The 17,264-nt window shown below is 34.5% G+C and overlaps 1 protein-coding gene across 3 annotated transcripts in view; it reads left to right on the top strand.

Annotated features, from left to right (window-relative positions):
• LOC133243097 (uncharacterized) overlaps positions 1 to 17,264 on the top strand; it is a 440,860-nt gene that overhangs the window by 32,383 nt on the left and 391,213 nt on the right. For all 3 annotated transcript variants that reach the window (XM_061409570.1, XM_061409569.1, XM_061409568.1), the window contains exon 6: positions 14,824 to 14,862. Coding sequence is in view for 2 of the 3 variants with exons in the window: in XM_061409569.1 (XP_061265553.1) it covers positions 14,845 to 14,862 (18 nt within the window). In the remaining variant the exon portion in view is untranslated. The remainder of the gene's footprint in view (positions 1 to 14,823; positions 14,863 to 17,264) is intronic.

Here is a 17,264-nt window from a genome sequence, read left to right as displayed (position 1 = left end):
TAATCATATGATGTTTATCTTTCAATTTGTTAATGTGGTGTATCACATTGATTGATTTGTGAATATTGAAGAATCCTTGCATCCCTGGGATAAAGCCCACTTGGTTATGATGTATGCTCTTTTAAATATGTTTTTGGATTCTGTTTACTAGAATTTTGTTGAGGATTTTTGCATCTATGTTCATCAGTGATATTGGCCTGTAGTTTTCTTGTTTTGTGGCATCTTTGTCAGGTTTTAGTATTTGGGTGCTGGTGGCCTCATAGAATGAGCTTGGGAGTTTGCCTTCTTCTGCAATTTTCTGGAAGAGTTTGAATAGGATAGGTGTTAGCTCTTCTCTAAATTTTTGGTAGAATTCACCTGTGAAGCCATCTGGTCCTGGGCTTTTGTTTGTTGGAAGATTTCTGATTCTATTTCTGTGCTTGTGCTGTGTCTGTTATGATTTTGCATTTCTTCCTGGTTCAGTTTTGGAAAGTTATACTTTTCTAAGAATTTGTCCATTTTTTCCAAGGTGTTCATTTTATTGGCATATAATTTCTGATAGTAGTCTCTTATGATTCTTTGTATTTCTGTGTTGTCTGTTGTGGTTTCTCCATTTTCCTTTCTAGTTTGGTTGGTTTGATTCTTCTCCCTTTCTTTCCTGACAAGTCTGGCTAATGGTTTGTCTATTTTATTTATCTTCTCAAACAACCAGCTTTTAGCTTGTTGATTTTTTCTATGGTCTTCTTTGGTTCTTTTTCATTTATTTCTGCCCTAATTTTTATGATTTCTTTCCTTCTACTACCCATGGGGTTCTTCATTTCATCTTTTTGTAGTTTCTTTAGGTGTAGAGTTAGGTTATTTATTTGGTTTTCTCTTGTTTCTTGAGGTAAATTTGTATTGCTATGAACCTTCCCTTTAGCACTGCCTTAACTGAATCTCATAGGTTTTGGGTTGTTGTGTTTCATTTTCATTCATTTCTATGCATATTTAGATTTTTTTTTTTTCTTCTGTGATTTGTCGGTTATTCAGAAGTGTGTTGTTTAGCCTCCATATGTTTGTATTTGTAATAGTTTTTTTCCAGGGAAAAGAGGCCCTGTGATCATAAAAGAGGCTTGAGATGATTTCAATTTTTTTGAATTTACCAAGACTAGATTTACAGCCCAGGATGTGATCTATCCTGGAGAATGCTCCTTATCCACTTGAGAAAAAGATGAAATTCCTTGTTTTGGTATGAAATGTCCTATAGATATTAATTAGGTCTATCTGGAATATTGTATCATTGAAAGTTGTGTTTCCTTGTTAATTTTCTGTTTAGTTGATCTGTCCAGAGGTGTGTGTGTGGGGTTGTATATGTGTTTATCATATCTATTCTGACTGTTTTGAGGGAATATCTCATTGTGGTTTTGATTTACATTTGCCTGATAATAGTGACATTGATCATTTTCATGTGCCTTTTGGCCATTTTCATGTCGTGTTTGGAAAAGTGTCTATTCAGTTCTTCTGTGCTTAGTCGGTCAGTCCTGTCCCACTCTCCAGCCCCATGGACTGTAGCCTTCAAGGCTCCTCTGTCCATGGGGATTCTCCAGGCAAGAATACTGGAGTGGGTTGCCATGCCCTCCTGCAGAGGATCTTCCCAATCCAGGGCTCGAACCTGGGTCTCCAACATTGCAGGTAGATTCTTTACTGTTTGAAGCACCAAGGAAGCTCAATTCTCCTGCCCATTTTTATTTTTTGATATTGAAATTTATGAGCTGTTTATGTATTTTTGGTAATAATTCTTATCAGTCATGTAATCTGAAAATATTTCCTCCATTCAGTACATTGTTTTTTGTTTTTGCTAATGCTTTGCTTTGCTCTGTAAAAGCTTTTAGAAACAGATAAAAAATTATTTTATGACTTATGTCAGAGAGTGATCTGCCTTTGTCCTGTTGAAATTTTATGTTAACATTTTGGTCTTTAATCCACTTGATATTATTTTATTTTTGTATATGATGTTAGAAGATATTTTAAATACATTGTTCTACATTATTCTGTCCAGTTTTTACAGCACTGTTTATTGAAGATTTTTTTCACCTGTGGTATATTCTTGTCTCCTTTGTGATAGGTTAATTGATGTTCAGTTAGTTGACTTGTTTCTGGATTCTCTGATCTGTTCTCTTGGTCTATTTGTCTGTTTTTGTGCCAGTATGATACTGTTTTGTTTAATGTAGCTATGAAGTCAGGGAGTTCAGCTCTGTTCTTTCTCAAGATTGCTTTGGGTATTTAAGTTTTTTTTTTGTATTTCCATATAAATTTTAAAATAATTTTCTCTAATTCTATGAAAAATGCCTCTGATATTTTGATAGGGTTTGCACTAAATCTGTAGATTGCCTTGGGTAGTATATTAAATCTTCCAAACCAAGAACACAAGATAGCTTTGTTTCTGTTTGTGTCATCTTCAGTTACTTTCACTTGTGTCTTATAGTTTTCCAAGTGCAGATTTTTACTTCCTTAAGTAGGTTTATCCCAAGATATTTAATTCTTTTTGCTGGTATAATAAATAGGATTGTTTCCTTAATTTCATATTTTGATTGTTTGTTAGTGTATAGGAATGCAACAGAGTTCTCTATATTAATTTTGTATGTTACAACTTTCCTGAATTTCTTAATGAGCTCTAATAGTTTTCTGGTGGTGTCTTTAAGATATTCTACATGTAGTATCATGTTTTTTGCAAACTGTCAGTTTCAGTTTTTCCTTGCTGATTGAGATTTCTTTTATTTATTTTTCTTATTCAATTTGACTAGAACTTCCAATAGTATGTTGATTCAAAGTGGTGAGATTTAGCATCCTTGTCTTGTTCCTGATTTAAGAGGAAATACTTTCAGCTTTTCATTGTTAAGAATGATGTTATGTGTAAAGAATGATGTTATGTGTAGTTTTGTTATATATGGCCTTTATTATGTTGAGATATGCTTCCTCTGTGCTCACTTTCTGGAGATTATTTTCTCTTTTTTTCCTTTTCTTGTTTTAAAAATTTTAATTGGAGGCTAATTACTTTACAATATTGTAGTGATTTTTGCCATACATTCAGATGAATTAGCCATGGGTGTACATGTGTTCCCCATCCTGACCCTCCCTTCCACCTCCCTCCTCATCCCATTCCTCAGGGTCATCCCAATGTACCAGCACTGAGAACCGTGTCTCATATATTGAACCTGGACTGGCAATCAGTTTCACATATAATATTCATGTTTCAATGCTATTCTCTCAAATCATTCCACCCTCGCCCTCTCCCACAGAGTCCAAAAGTCTGTTCTTAACATCTGTGTCTCTTTTGCTCTGTGGCATATAGGGTCATCATTACTATCATTCTAAATTCCATATATGTGGGTGAATATACTGTATTGGTGTTTTTCTTTCTGACTTACTTTGCTCTGTATAATAGGCTCCAGTTTCATCCACCTCATTAGATCTGATTCAAATGCATTCTTTTTAATAGCTGAGCAATATTCCATTGTGTGTATGTACCACAGCTTTCTTATCCATTCATCTGCTGATGGACATCTAGGTTGCTTCCATGTCCTGGCTATTGTAAACAGTGCTGCGATAAACATTGGGGTACACATGTCTCTTTCAATTCTTGTTTCATCAGTGTGTATGCCCAGGAGTGGGATTGCTGGGTCATGTGGCAGTTCTGTTTCCAGTTTTTTAAGGAATCCCCACACTGTTCTCCATAGTGGCTGTACTAGTTTGCATTCCCAGAAACAGTATAAGAGGGTTCCTTTTCCTCCCCACCTTCTGGAGGGTATTTTATCATAAATGGATGCTCAATTTTGTTGAAAGCTTTTTCTATTTCTACTAAGATGATCATAATGAGTTTTATTCTTCAGTATGTTGTATCACATTGATTGATTTGTGTGTACTGAAAAAAATCCTTGCATTCCTAAGATAAAAAATGGTGTATGAGATTATTAATGTTCTTCTGGATTGATTTGCTAATATTTTGTTGAATATTTACATCTATGTTTATCAGTGATGTTGGTCTGTAATTTTTTTTTTTTTTTTTTTGGTGACTTGTTTGGTTGGTATCAGGATGATGCTAGCCTCATAGGATAAGTTTGGACATACTCATTCCTCTGAAATTTTGAAACAGTTTGAGAAGGATAGCTGTTAACTATATTCTCTGAAAGGTAAAATTCTGTTGTAGATCCATCTGATCATGGAGTTTTGTTTTGTTGAGACTTTTAAAATTACTAAATCAGTTTCACTGCTGGTATTTGGTATATTAATCTTTTTTATTTCTTGCTAGCTTAGTCTTGGGTGATTGTACATTTCTGTTTATTTTTCCGTTTCTTCTAGATTTTATTGACATACAGTTGTCCATGGTAAACTCTTAAGTTCCTTTGTATTTCTGTAGGGTCAGTTGTAACCTCTCTTTTTTCATTTCTGATTTTATGTATTTGGCTTATTCCTTTTTTTTTTTTTGATAAGTCTGGCTGAAAGTTCATCAATTTTGTTTATATTTTCAAATAACCAAATTTGAGTTGCGTTTATCTTTTGTATTGTTTTTGTCACTATTTCATTCATATATGCTCTGATCTTTATGTTTTGTTTCATTCTACTTGCTTTGGGTTTTGTTTATTTTTTTCTAGTTCTTTTAGGTATAATTTTAAATTTTTATTTGAGGTTTTACTTGTGTCCTGAGGTAAGATTATATGTCTATAAGCTTCCATCCTAAAAGTATTTTTGATGCATCCCATATGTTTTGGATAGTCATGTTTTTGTTTTCATTTGTCTCTGTGTATTTTTTTTTTTTAATTTCGTGAGTGGTCCATTGGTTCTTTAGTAGCATTTTATTTAGTCTCCACATGTTTTTGTTTTTTACAGTTTTTTTTTTTTTTTTACAGTTGTTTTCTAATTTCATACTGTTATGGTTGGAAAAGATGCTTGGTATGATTTCAAATTTTGAAAATTCACTGCTGTTTATTTTGTGGCTTAGCATGTGATCTGTCCTATAGAATGTTCCATTTGCACTTTAAAATAATGTGTTTTCTTCTTTTTTTGAATGGGTTGTCCTAGTGTGTGTGTGTGTGTGTGTGTAGCAATTAGAACCATCTGGTAATATATGTCATTTAAGGTCAGTGTTTCCTTATTCTTTTTTTTTAATCTGGCTTATCTGTCCTTTGATGCACATGGGATATCAAATGCTCTATTATTGAGTTATTATTGATTTCTCTCATCATGTCCATTAACCTTTACCTTATGTATTTAGATGTTCCTATTTTGAGTACATACATATTTAAAATTGTTTTAACTTCCTCTTGGAATAATTCCCTGATCATTATATAGTGTCCTTCTTTGTTTTCTGTAACTGTCTTTGAATTCTGTTCAAATAGACTCTTTGAAGTCTATTTTGTGTAACATAAGAATTGCTACTCTGACTTTCTTTTGATTTCCATTTGTATGGATTACATTTTTTTCATTCCCTGACTTTAAATTTGTGTGTGTTTTGTTTGCTTGTTTGTTTGTTGTTTGCCACACCGTGTGATCTAAATTTCCCAACCAGGGATCAAACCTGTGGGCCCTGCAGTTGAAGCACAGATTTTTAACCACAGATTTATATATATTCTTATATATATAATTATATATATATATATATTTAATATGTGTTTAAATAAATGTAATATGCATATAAATGTGTGTGTGTCTTGTTTTTGTAACCATTCAGCTGCTCTTTGTCTTTTGGAGGATTAGTCTATTTGCATTCAAGGTAGTTCTTAATAAGTATATTTTTATTGCATTTTGTTAAGTGTTTTGGGGTTGTTTTGTAGGTCTTCTTTCTTTACCTTTCCTCTTTTGTTCTCTTCTCTTTTGATTTGATACCTATCTTTAGTGCTGTGGCTGGATTCCTTTCTGTGTGTATATCTATCACTACAGATGGTGACTGCAGCCATGAAATTAAAAGACGCTTACTCCTTGGAAGGAAAGTTGTGACCAACCTAGATAGCATATTCAAAAGCAGAGACATTACTTTGCCAACAAAGGTTCGTCTAGTCAAGGCTATGGTTTTTCCTGTGGTCATGTTTGGATGTGAGAGTTGGACTGTGAAGAAGGCTGAGAGCTGAAGAATTGATGCTTTTGAACTGTGGTGTTAGAGAAGACTCTTGAGAGTCCCTTGGACTGCAAGGAGATCCAACCAGTCCATTCTGAAGGAGATCAGCCCTGGGATTTCTTTGGAAGGAATGATGCTAAAGCTGAAACTCCAGTACTTTGGCCACTTCATGCGAAGAGTTGACTCAATGGAAAAGACTCTGATGCTGGGAGGGATTGGGGGCAGGAGGAGAAGGGGACGACAGAGTATGAGATGGCTGGATGGCATCACTGACTCGATGGACGTGAGTCTGAGTGAACTCTGGGAGTTGGTGATGGACAGGGAGGCCTGGCGTGCTGCGATTCATGGGGTCACACAGAGTCAGACATGACTGAGCGACTGATCTGATCTGATCTGATCTGATGAGGTTTTAATATAGCAATATATGTGAGTGGAGTTGAGGTCCTATATATATGTCATCTAGCAATATATAGCAATCATATATACATATGCTGCTCTTTTATATTTTTTTGGAGATTTTTAAAGTTGCTGATCTCTTAATTTCAAATGTTTTTTAATGGCCTTGCATTTGTAATCTCTTCCCCTCATGATTACTGTATTTGATATCATATTTTACAACTAATTGTTATGGGTATCTCATGTCTCCTTATTGTGGATATTGCTAAGTCACTTCAGTCATGTCCAACTCTGTGTGACCCCATAGACGGCAGCCCACCAGGCTTCCCCATCCCTGGGATTCTCCAGGCAAGAACACTGGAGTGGGTTGCCACTTCCTTCTCCATATTGTGGATATAGATGATTTTTAATGCTTTTTCCATTAATTTTCCTGCTAGCTTTGTCTGTGGATGATTTCTTACCTTTACTGAATGTTTATCTTTGAACAGGATAGAAATTCAAGAAATAAATAGTCACAGTTATGATCAATTAATCTACAAGAAAGGAGACAAAGCTATACCATGGAGAAAAGACAGTATCTTCAATAAATGGTGGTGGGAAAACTGGACAGCTAAATGTAAAAAAAACGTGAAATTAAAATATTCTTTATCACCACACACAAAAGTAAACTCAAAATGGATTAAAGACCTAAATGTAAGATTATATACTATAAAACTCTTGGAAGAAAACATAAGAACACACTTTGACATAAATTGTAGCATTATCTTTTTTAGTCAGTCTCGTAGATTGACTAAAAAATAAACAAATGGGACATAATTTGTTTTGCTATGCAAAAACTTTTGAGTATTTTTAAAATGTGACATAATTTCCTTTGCTATGCAAAGGAAGCTTTTGCATAGCAAAGGAAACCATAAACAAAACAAAAAGACAACTGGCAGAATGAGAGAAGTTGTTTGCAAGCAGTGTGACTGGAGAAGGAAATGGCAATCCACTCCAGCACTCTTGCCTGGAAAATCCCACGGACGGAGGAGCCTGATAGGCTACAGTCCATAGGGTCGCAAAGAGTCGGACACGACTGAGCGACTTCACTTTCACTTTCAATCTCCAAAATATATAAACAGTTCATGCAGCTCTATGTAAAAAAATGCTATCATAAATGGGCAAAGTAAATAGGAATTTCTACAAAATAAACATTCAGATGGCCAAGAAGTACATGAAAATACCCTCAGCATTGCTAATTATTAGAGAAATGCAAATCAAAACTACAAAGAGATATTTACTTACACCGATTAGTATGGTCATCATCAGAAGGTCTACAAATGCTATAGAAGGTGTGGAGAAAAGGGAGCCCTCCTACAGTGTTGGTGGAATGTAAGTTGGTACAACTACTATGGAGGATGATATGGACGTTTTTAAGAAACTAAAAATAGAGTTACCATATGATCCAGCAATCCCACTCCTGGGCATATATCTGGGAAAAAAAAAATCATGGTTGGAAAAAGTACATGCAACCCTGTATTCATTGCAGTGCTGTTTACAATAACCAAGGCATTGAAGCAACCTAAATGTTCATCAGTTGTTTAATGGATAAAGATGATAGGGTACATATATAGAATGGAATATTACTCAGCCATTAAAGAGAATTAAATAATGTCATTTCCAGCAACACGGTGGAGCTGGAGATTATCATACTTAGTGAAGTCAGACAGAGAAAGATAAATATATGATCTTGCTTATATGCAAAATCTAAAATAATAGACAAACAAGCTTATTTACAAAGCAAAAAAAGTTACAGGATTTAGATAATGAGCATATGTTACCAAGGTTAAGGGTGAGAGGAGGGATAGATTGGGAGTTTGGGATTGACATGTACACACTGCTATATTTAAAACAGATCACAAACAGGACCTAATGTATATCACAGGCAACTCTACTCAATACTCTGTAATAATCTAAATGGGAAAAGTATTTGAAAAAGAATAGATACATGTATGTGTATAATTGAATCACTTTGCTATACACCTGAAACTACATGTTGTTAATCAACTATACTCCAATATAATGTAAAATTTTTGAAAAAAAGTGTAAATAAAGAATAAATAATGGTAAAAAAAAAAAAAAAAAGATTTTCCCACACACTCTGTATTCCAATTTTGTGGGATTCAAATTTGTGAGACATCAGGTTTCTCTAATCAGAATTTAAGAGAGCTAATTTTGAAAGCTAACACCATATACGGTGATAGTGGAAACCTTGGGAAGTGTTGATGAAGGAGGTCAGAAAGCTCAATTCAGAGATTTTGAGATAATAATCTTAATAACATTGTTTGACTTTATGTAGCAAGGAATCATTTATAAACTACTATACCGTATTTGGGAAACCTCAGTGGCTCAGTGATATAGAGTCTACCTGCAGTGTAGGAGACAGGAGTTCAGTCCCTGAGTGAAAGGACAGAGGAGTGAAAGACAGAATGAGAAGGATGAGAGGGATCAAGAGACTAGATTATCAGAAGAACCAGGAAATTACTAGAAGTTATGGAGATATGTTAGAGAAGACTCTTATGAGTCCTTTGGACTGCAAGGAGATCAAACCAGTCAATCCTAAAGGAAATCAGTCCTGAATATTCATTGGAAGGACTGATGCTGAAGCTGAAGCTCCAATTCTTTAGCCACCTGATGTAATGAATGGACTCATTGGAAAAGATTCAGATGCTGGGAAAAATTGAAGGCAGGAGGAGAAGGGGTGACAGGATGACATGGTTTGATGGCATCACCGACTCGATGGACATGAGTTGGATCAAGCTCTGGGAGTTGTTAATGGACAGGGAAGCCTGGCGTGCTGCAGTCCATGGGGTTGCAAATAGTTGGACACGACTGAACTTAACTGATGGAGACATATATGAGGAGGACATTGTCATAAGGGTTAAAGGTTACAAAAGATGTAAAATGAAAATTTATCACTAATTCTGAGCAGTATGTTTTGAGGCAAAATATTTTCTGACATTAAAATTGATGTATGTTTGACAGGGAAATATAGGTCAACCAAATATAATAAACTTGTTTGTGTTACTTTTGTTTGAGCCTTCTTAAATATACCATTTGTTCATGGGCTATTACTGTCATCAGGTTTGTATATTTAAATTCAACAAAAGGAGTATTGATTTTTCATACTTTCCTGTATTAATATTTGTTGGTTAATATAGTATTGTCCTGTATTGACTAAAAACCCCAGCAATCCCACTGCTAGGCATACACACTGAGGAAACCAGAATTGAAAGTGACATGTGTACCCCACATCGCAGCACTGTTTACAATAGCCAGGACATGGAAGCAACCCAGATATCCATTGGCAGATGAATGGATAAGAAAGCTGTGTACATATTCCATTGTAATGTGGACATATACACAATGGAATATTACTCAGCTGTTAAAAAGAATGCATTTGAATCAGTTCTAATGAGGTGGATGAAACTGAAGCCTATTATACAGAATCAAGTAAGTCAGAAAGAGAAACACCAATACAGTATATTCATGCATATATATGGAATTTAGAAAGATGATAATGATGACCCTATATGTGAGACAGCAAAAAAGACACAGAGATAAAGAACAGACTTTTGGACTCTGTGGGAGAAGGCCAGGATGGGATGATCTGAAAGAATAGCATTGAAACATGTATATTACCATATGTGAAATAGATTGCCAGTCCAGGTTTGATACATGAAACAGGGCACTCAGGACCAGTGCACTGGGAGGCCTCTGCGAGATGGGATGGGGAGGAAGGTGGGAGGAGGGTTCAGGATATGGGACACGTGTACACCCATGGCTGATTCGTGTTGATGTATGGCAAAAGCCACTACAATATTGTAAAGTAATTAGCCTCCAATTAAAATAAATTAATTAAAAAAAACACCTCAAATCCATTCTAGAAAGACAAAGGAACACTTACTGACAGATGCTGATGTATAATCACAAGTTTTTAAACTGTATAGCCTCATGCAGTCAGAAAATATTCACTGGATTTGTCATCAAAACATGAAATTGGAAATCTGTCTTTAGTGGATTTTCCATTTTTGCTATTGGATCTTCTCTTTAATTACAAGAATCAATACTAGGTAAAAACAGTATTGAAGGAAACAGGAGATTTTTTTATGTTATGAATAATTCTAGCTATGTTCATACTCATTTGACAGTGTATACACAGTAAATTAATTTTGATATACCTCAAAAGATAACCATTGAGGTTTTATACCAATTAGTAAATGAAAATTTGGCTTCATATAGTTTGTTATGTGAAAATAATTACTAAACGTATGAAAAGATGATGTTATTATAAGTAGAATTTCAGCTCTGGAGCATCAAGGGCTATATCCTTTAGAGCAGTAGCGAAGTTTCTTTTTCTGGAATGAAATAATAGGAATTACTTGAACTTCAACTCTCCATTTGTCCCTTTAATATCACAGATCACCATAATTAACTACCAGTGCCTTTTAGAGAGTTTGGAGAAACTTTCTGAGGCTTCACAATTAATCATCTATTCTAGGAAAATTAACAAAACATAAGAAATAATTTTGCAAAAATTAAAAATAAAAGGAATGTTGATGGTCATTTCACAGCATCCAATTGTAATCCATTTTATTACATGAAAAAATAATTTATGTGTTGTTTTTGGAATGTGTCCTTAAACCTAGTTCATGCTTACATCTGAGAGGGAATACATCACTCTATAATAAGAAACATAAGTTTTGACTTCCTGTCTCCAGCTTTTCAGACAGTGGCACCAAGTGTGGGTCTTTAGTTTATTTTATGCATTATTTTCTTGTATTTGGAAAATTCTGATAAAGAAAAGCGCTCTTTTTCCTTATTGCCACTATTGCTCACTGGTATAAAACCTCATGTACTTTGGAACTGGGAATAGAGCAGTAGACATTCTGAAAGTTAATATTCATATATGACACTTGAAATATTGACTAGAGGGATGTAATAAAAAATGATTACCTTTACTTCCATGGTGGAACTAATTCTTAAAGTATACTTTAAAAATTCCAGTGAAATCAGCCTGCCAAGCAGTGTTTTCATATCCTCAGGTTACTGTACAGTTTCCTTTAGCCTTCCTTTTGCCTCTTAGTTTGCCTCTTAGTTCCATGCCACTATAAAAAATGGTTATAAATTATGACAATGGAATGTGATTTAAATGATGATGAAGCAGATGGCTTACTCTTCAGCAGTTAGAAGGAAAGCTCAGGTAACTCATTTCTTAGCTTCAAGACAACTCATTCATATTAATCTTACCTGCAGTGACCTTTTTGGGGCTTATTTAATAATAAAATTTAAAAATATTTGTCTCCCATCTGAAGACATAAACCTTTCTGACATGCACAAAATTTTTCATTAAAATGCTCTTTATTCTTTCCTTTTTTTCAAGTACAATGAAGTTATATTTCAATAACTTTAAACAAATTAAATATAAAAGAAAAAAAATCAGTTAACTAATTTACTAAGTATCCCAGAGCAATGTGTGCTAATCAATAGCAGCATTTGTGGAGCTTACATTATTAATGAAATATCCTTAAGTGTACTGGTAAAATACCTAGATATGAAAATAATTGGGACTGTTTATGAATGTAAATTAGACATAGTTTCACTCTGCCTTCTGTGATACAACTCTTATGGATAACTAATAGTATGCCCTAAGACATTATCACTTTGGCTATCTTCATTTCATTCGTTATATTATAAGTATAGTAAAGTTGATCTAAACTGATTACTCAAATACTTAAACCTTTTCACCCAAATGGATGAATCTCTGTTCTGTGAAGGGAGCTTATGCAACTAATTTTTGTATTTGTTAACTTTTATAATACTTGCTTTGCTTTACCACCAATATATGTTTATTTAGTTTCTATAACTTGGTTCTTTTTATTTTTTTTTATTTTTAAAATTTATTTATTTTATTGGAGGCTAATTACTTTACAATTAGTGGTTTTTGCTATACATTGATATGAATCAGCCATGGGTGTATATGTGTCCCCCATCCTGAATCCCCCTCCCACCTCCATTCCCATCCCATCCCTCAGGGTGACCCCAGTGTACTGGCCCTGAGTTCCCTGTCTCATACATCAAACCTGGACTGGCTATCTAGTTCACATATGGCAATATACTTGTTTCAATGCTATTCTCTCAAATCATCCCACCCTCGCCTTTTCCCACAGAGTCCAAAAGTCTGTTCTTTATCTCTGGGTCTCTTTTGCTGTCTCGCATATAGGGTCATCGTTACCATCTTTCTAAATTCCATATATATGCATGAATATACTTTATTGGTGTTTTTCTTTCTGACTTACTTCACTCTGTATAATAGGCTCCAGTTTCATCCACCTCATTAGAACTGATTCAAATGTACTCTTTTTAATAGCTGGGTAATATTCCATTGTGTATATGTACCACAGCTTTCTTATCCATTCATCTCCTGATGGACATCTAGATTGCTTCCATGTCCTAGCTGTTGTAAACATTGATGAACATTGGTGTACACGTGTCTCTTTTCAATTCTGGTTTCCTCAGTGTGTATGCCCAGCAGTGGGATTGCTGGGTCATATGGCAGTTTATTTCAAGTTTTTGAAGGAATCTCCACACTTTTCTCCATAGCAGCTGTACTAGTTTGCATTCCCACCAACAGTGTAAGAGGGTTCCCTTTTTTCCACACCCTCTCCAGCATTTATTGTATGTAGACTTTTGGATAGCAGCCTTTCTGACCAGCCTGAGATGGTACCTCATTGTGGTTTTGATTTGCATTTCTCTGATGATGAGTGATGTTGAGCGTCTTTTCATGTGTTTGTTGGCCATCTGTATGTCTTCTTTGGAGAAATGTCTGTTTAGTTCTTTGGTCCATTTTTGATTGGATCGTTTATTTTTCTGGAATTGAGTTGCAAGAGCTGTTTGTGTATTTTTGAGATTCTTTGACAGTTACTTAGTTTGCTATTATTTTCTCCCATTCTGAAGGCTGTCTTTTCACCTTGCTTGTAGTTTCCTTCGTTCTGCAAAAGCTTTTAAGTTTAATTAGGTCCCATTTGTTTATTTTTCCTTTTATTTCTATTATTCTTGGAGGTGGGTCATAAAGGATCCTGCTGTGATTTATGTTGGAGAGTGTTTTGCCTATGTTTTCCACTAGGATTTTTATAGTTTCTGGTCTTACATTTAGATCTTTAATCCATTTTGAGTTTATTTTAATGTATGGTGTTAGAAAGTGTTCTAGTTTCATTATTTTACAAGTGGTTGACCAGTTTTATGTTTAAAATTGAAGTTCATCTTTCTTTCTATTCTTCAACATTTCAAGGGAAAAATCTTAACTAATTATAAAACTATACAATTCAAATAACTTGATATTTTTGGTTTTCTACAATCTCATTTTTTCTTGCCCTATGAATAGAAAGTAAAGTTAAATATAAAGACTATAGATGTGTAGTTTAAAGATTAGTACATGGTCAACTATTTCACTATATCTGGCTCTGTAGTAGCAGATTGCATGATAAGCTGAAGGTTAGGGAAATTATGTTAAATATCTCAATAGGTGATTTATCACTTACAAAGCCTATAGAGCCGGAAGTTCCTTAAGTCCATTCACAGTTAAATTCAAGAATTGGTAGCCGGTTGATTTTTATACTGACTTTGAGGTACATTACAGTTGTGATGGGGGATTTGAACTATTTGGACAGCTGCTGGAAATGTCATTCTATTAATAGCAAGACATGTGTCTGACTATGCCTACCATTCCCTTCCTTCATTATTACTTACTAACTATAAGATAACATGGTTACTCTCTCCTGTGGACACTGTTACTTTTAAACATTTCTTTTGTAGTCAGAATTTGAACCAGAGAAAGAGTTCTTATCATGGTTTGCTTTTCTGAGAAATGAAATTCCCAAGAGTAGAAGTCTCCAGACTCAGGTGAATTTTATCTCCAGTTATGGGGGTGGGAACTAAATACATATACATATTATTAATATTTCAGATGATGAATCAGTAATCTTGAATGAGAGAGATGCCAGAAGCTTAAGTGATAGAACAGTTTGATTGTAAAAGCCTTATTTACAAAATTTCACAAAAATAAATGTTTTATAAGATGTAGAAATGTTGCTTGCAAATAAATATAGTCAGGTTGATTTGTAGATGATTAAATAACTGTACTAAAATAATATTACTTAATGCATTTAAGCAATTCCCACAAAAGTAGAACTGAAAATCACTATGCAGAAATTACTACTAACTCATCTTTGCTTTTTTAATAGCTTAACTTCTTTTTAAAATTTTTGATTTTCTTTTCCTTTGCTGTATTTTCTTCATAAATTATTTTTCCCCTTTAGGACAAAGTTGAAGAGCAAGCTATGCAAGGAGAAGATCAGGTAAGAAAATAATAGTAATAGCAACAACAAAATCTATTGAGAAATGTTAAGTAAAAAATAATTTGGTGTAATGCTAAGAACTGAATATGATAAGATGGATATACTCACCTTTATAATTTTATGATTCAAAGTATAGTTACTAAATTGCTTTGGAATTGCTACTATTAACAGCTGCCTGTAATGTGGAACAAAATTGAGTCAAATGGGATCTTTTCTGTACATTAATTACCCAGCTGGAAACATCTGGATGGCTAATTGTTTCACTTTGCATGGAGACCATTTAAGTTTGTTCTGTAAAAGTTTTAGGACCTCATCTCTTTTGGCTCTGGCATTTTAGATGTCCTGATAGTTGGAAACACTATCCTTTCTCTTCTGTACTGTTTAAGCTGTGTGTGTGTGTGATATGGTGTATGATGTCCAAGTTATTGGTGGACTATTATTAATTATTTTGTGTTTTTGCTAGTGTGTAAGAGCTATTAAACAGTAGGATTTTTTTTTTCATTTTTCATAGGGGGTATACCTGTTTACCAGAGAATTTCTTATGATTGATTTACCTTGATACTAAAGATGTGTCTTACAAATGAGAAAAATTTGCAAGTGAATACACAGAGAAACTGTTAGAATATGGATATATTTCATCAAAGAGATACTAATTTATTAATTTTCAGTCACAGAACATAACAGAAAGAATTGTTACATGTAGTTAGCCATGGCAGGTATGGAAAGTGCACTGGGAGATTCATTTGTAAATTTCCTTGTATATATAAACTTAAATTGTTTATGTATGAGTTAACAGTTTATGGATGTTTAAAAAATTTATTGTCATCCTAGGTAGGATATATAAACACTCAATTATAAAATTTGATAATCACTTATTAGAATTGTATAAGATTGATACCTTGAACCCAGATTTGAATGTAAAGAGTTTCCATTTAGCTAGTTTTGAGCATTGATATGACCTCTCTCTCCTGAGTTCTGAAGTTCTTAGATTCTTTTGAGTTTCTGTATTTTCTGGTTTTAATCCCTTTCAGCCTACTGTTGTAGTATATATCTTTGGTGTTTATAGTAGTCCCCAGTAGGAAGATACAAGTATATTCTCAATTGTAAACTAAGTATTGTCTAATTGACAGTTCTCAAGTGAAATTTTATAAAAATACTGTTGAGTTAATCTTATCTTGGACCATCATGGGTGTATAGCAACCTCAGAGAAATCACGTGTCTAAACTATTCAGCAGAGTGGTTTCAAATTTAGACTCAAGAGTCAGGCTGCCTGGATTTACATTTCAGATAAAACTTACTGTGACCTTCTGCACTATACTCAACTGCTCACGACTTTCATTGCTTTATCTCCAAAATGGAGATAATGCCAATGCTGAAAACTGTTGTAAATATTGCCAAAGATAATTATCTTTAGTGTTTTTGTATATAGTATTTGGTAAATATTATCTACAGATGCTATTGGAGAAGGCAATGGCAACCCACTCCAGTGTTCTTGCCTGGAGAATCCTAGGGACGGGGCAGTCTGGTGGGCTGCCGTCTTTGGGGTTGCACAGAGTTGGACATGACTGAAGCGACTTAGCAGCAGCAGCAGCAGCAGCTACAGATGCTATATCTCTTCCTCCTCCTCTTTCTCTTATTTCCACTCCTCTTCCAACTAATTCATATCCTCCTCATTGCTCTTGCTATTGTTGTTGTTATTTTATAGGTATATCCTATGGTTTCCTGGGGCTTCCCAGGTGGCACTAGGGGTAAAGAACCTGCCTGCCAATGCAAGAGATGTAGGATATATAAGAGATGCAGGTTCTATCCCTGAGTTGGAAAGATACCCTGGAGGAGGGCATAGCAACCTTCTCCAGCGTTCTTGCCTGGAGAATCCCATCGATAGAGGAGGGAATGGCAGGCTACATTCCATAGCATCTCAAAAGATTCAGACATGACTGAAGTGGCTTAGTACACATGATGGTTTTCTAGCTCTCTGCTCCAAACTATACTGCATAGTTCAGTCAGAAAAATCTTTCCTCAACATTATCTTCAAACATTCCCTTGTGCAAAAAACTGATTAAAATCAGACTGCCAAATCTACTATTAAAAGTCCCTTGTGAATATAATGCCTATCTGTAATGCCAGCTCTCCAGTTCATTTTTCAGTATTCTGAACTTTCCTAATTGATTTCAAGCAATTAAATCCTATTGATGTTGCAGGTGAAAAACAACAGGTGGTAATAATGGAGAGGAGACATCTTGAAAAATTATGATGGTGATAGTAAAAGTAATAATATTAACAGTTTTTACTTGTAAACTGCAAAACACTCATATATCAGTAAATATATGTGTTGTGTTAGTTACCCAGTTGTGTCCGACTTTTTGCAACCCCATGGACTGTAGCATGCTAGGCCTCCCTGT

The sequence above is a fragment of the Bos javanicus genome, chromosome X, assembly GCF_032452875.1.
Source record: "Bos javanicus breed banteng chromosome X, ARS-OSU_banteng_1.0, whole genome shotgun sequence".
NCBI classification, from domain to species: Eukaryota; Metazoa; Chordata; class Mammalia; order Artiodactyla; family Bovidae; genus Bos; species Bos javanicus.
This window is presented reverse-complemented; position numbering and strand designations above follow the sequence as displayed.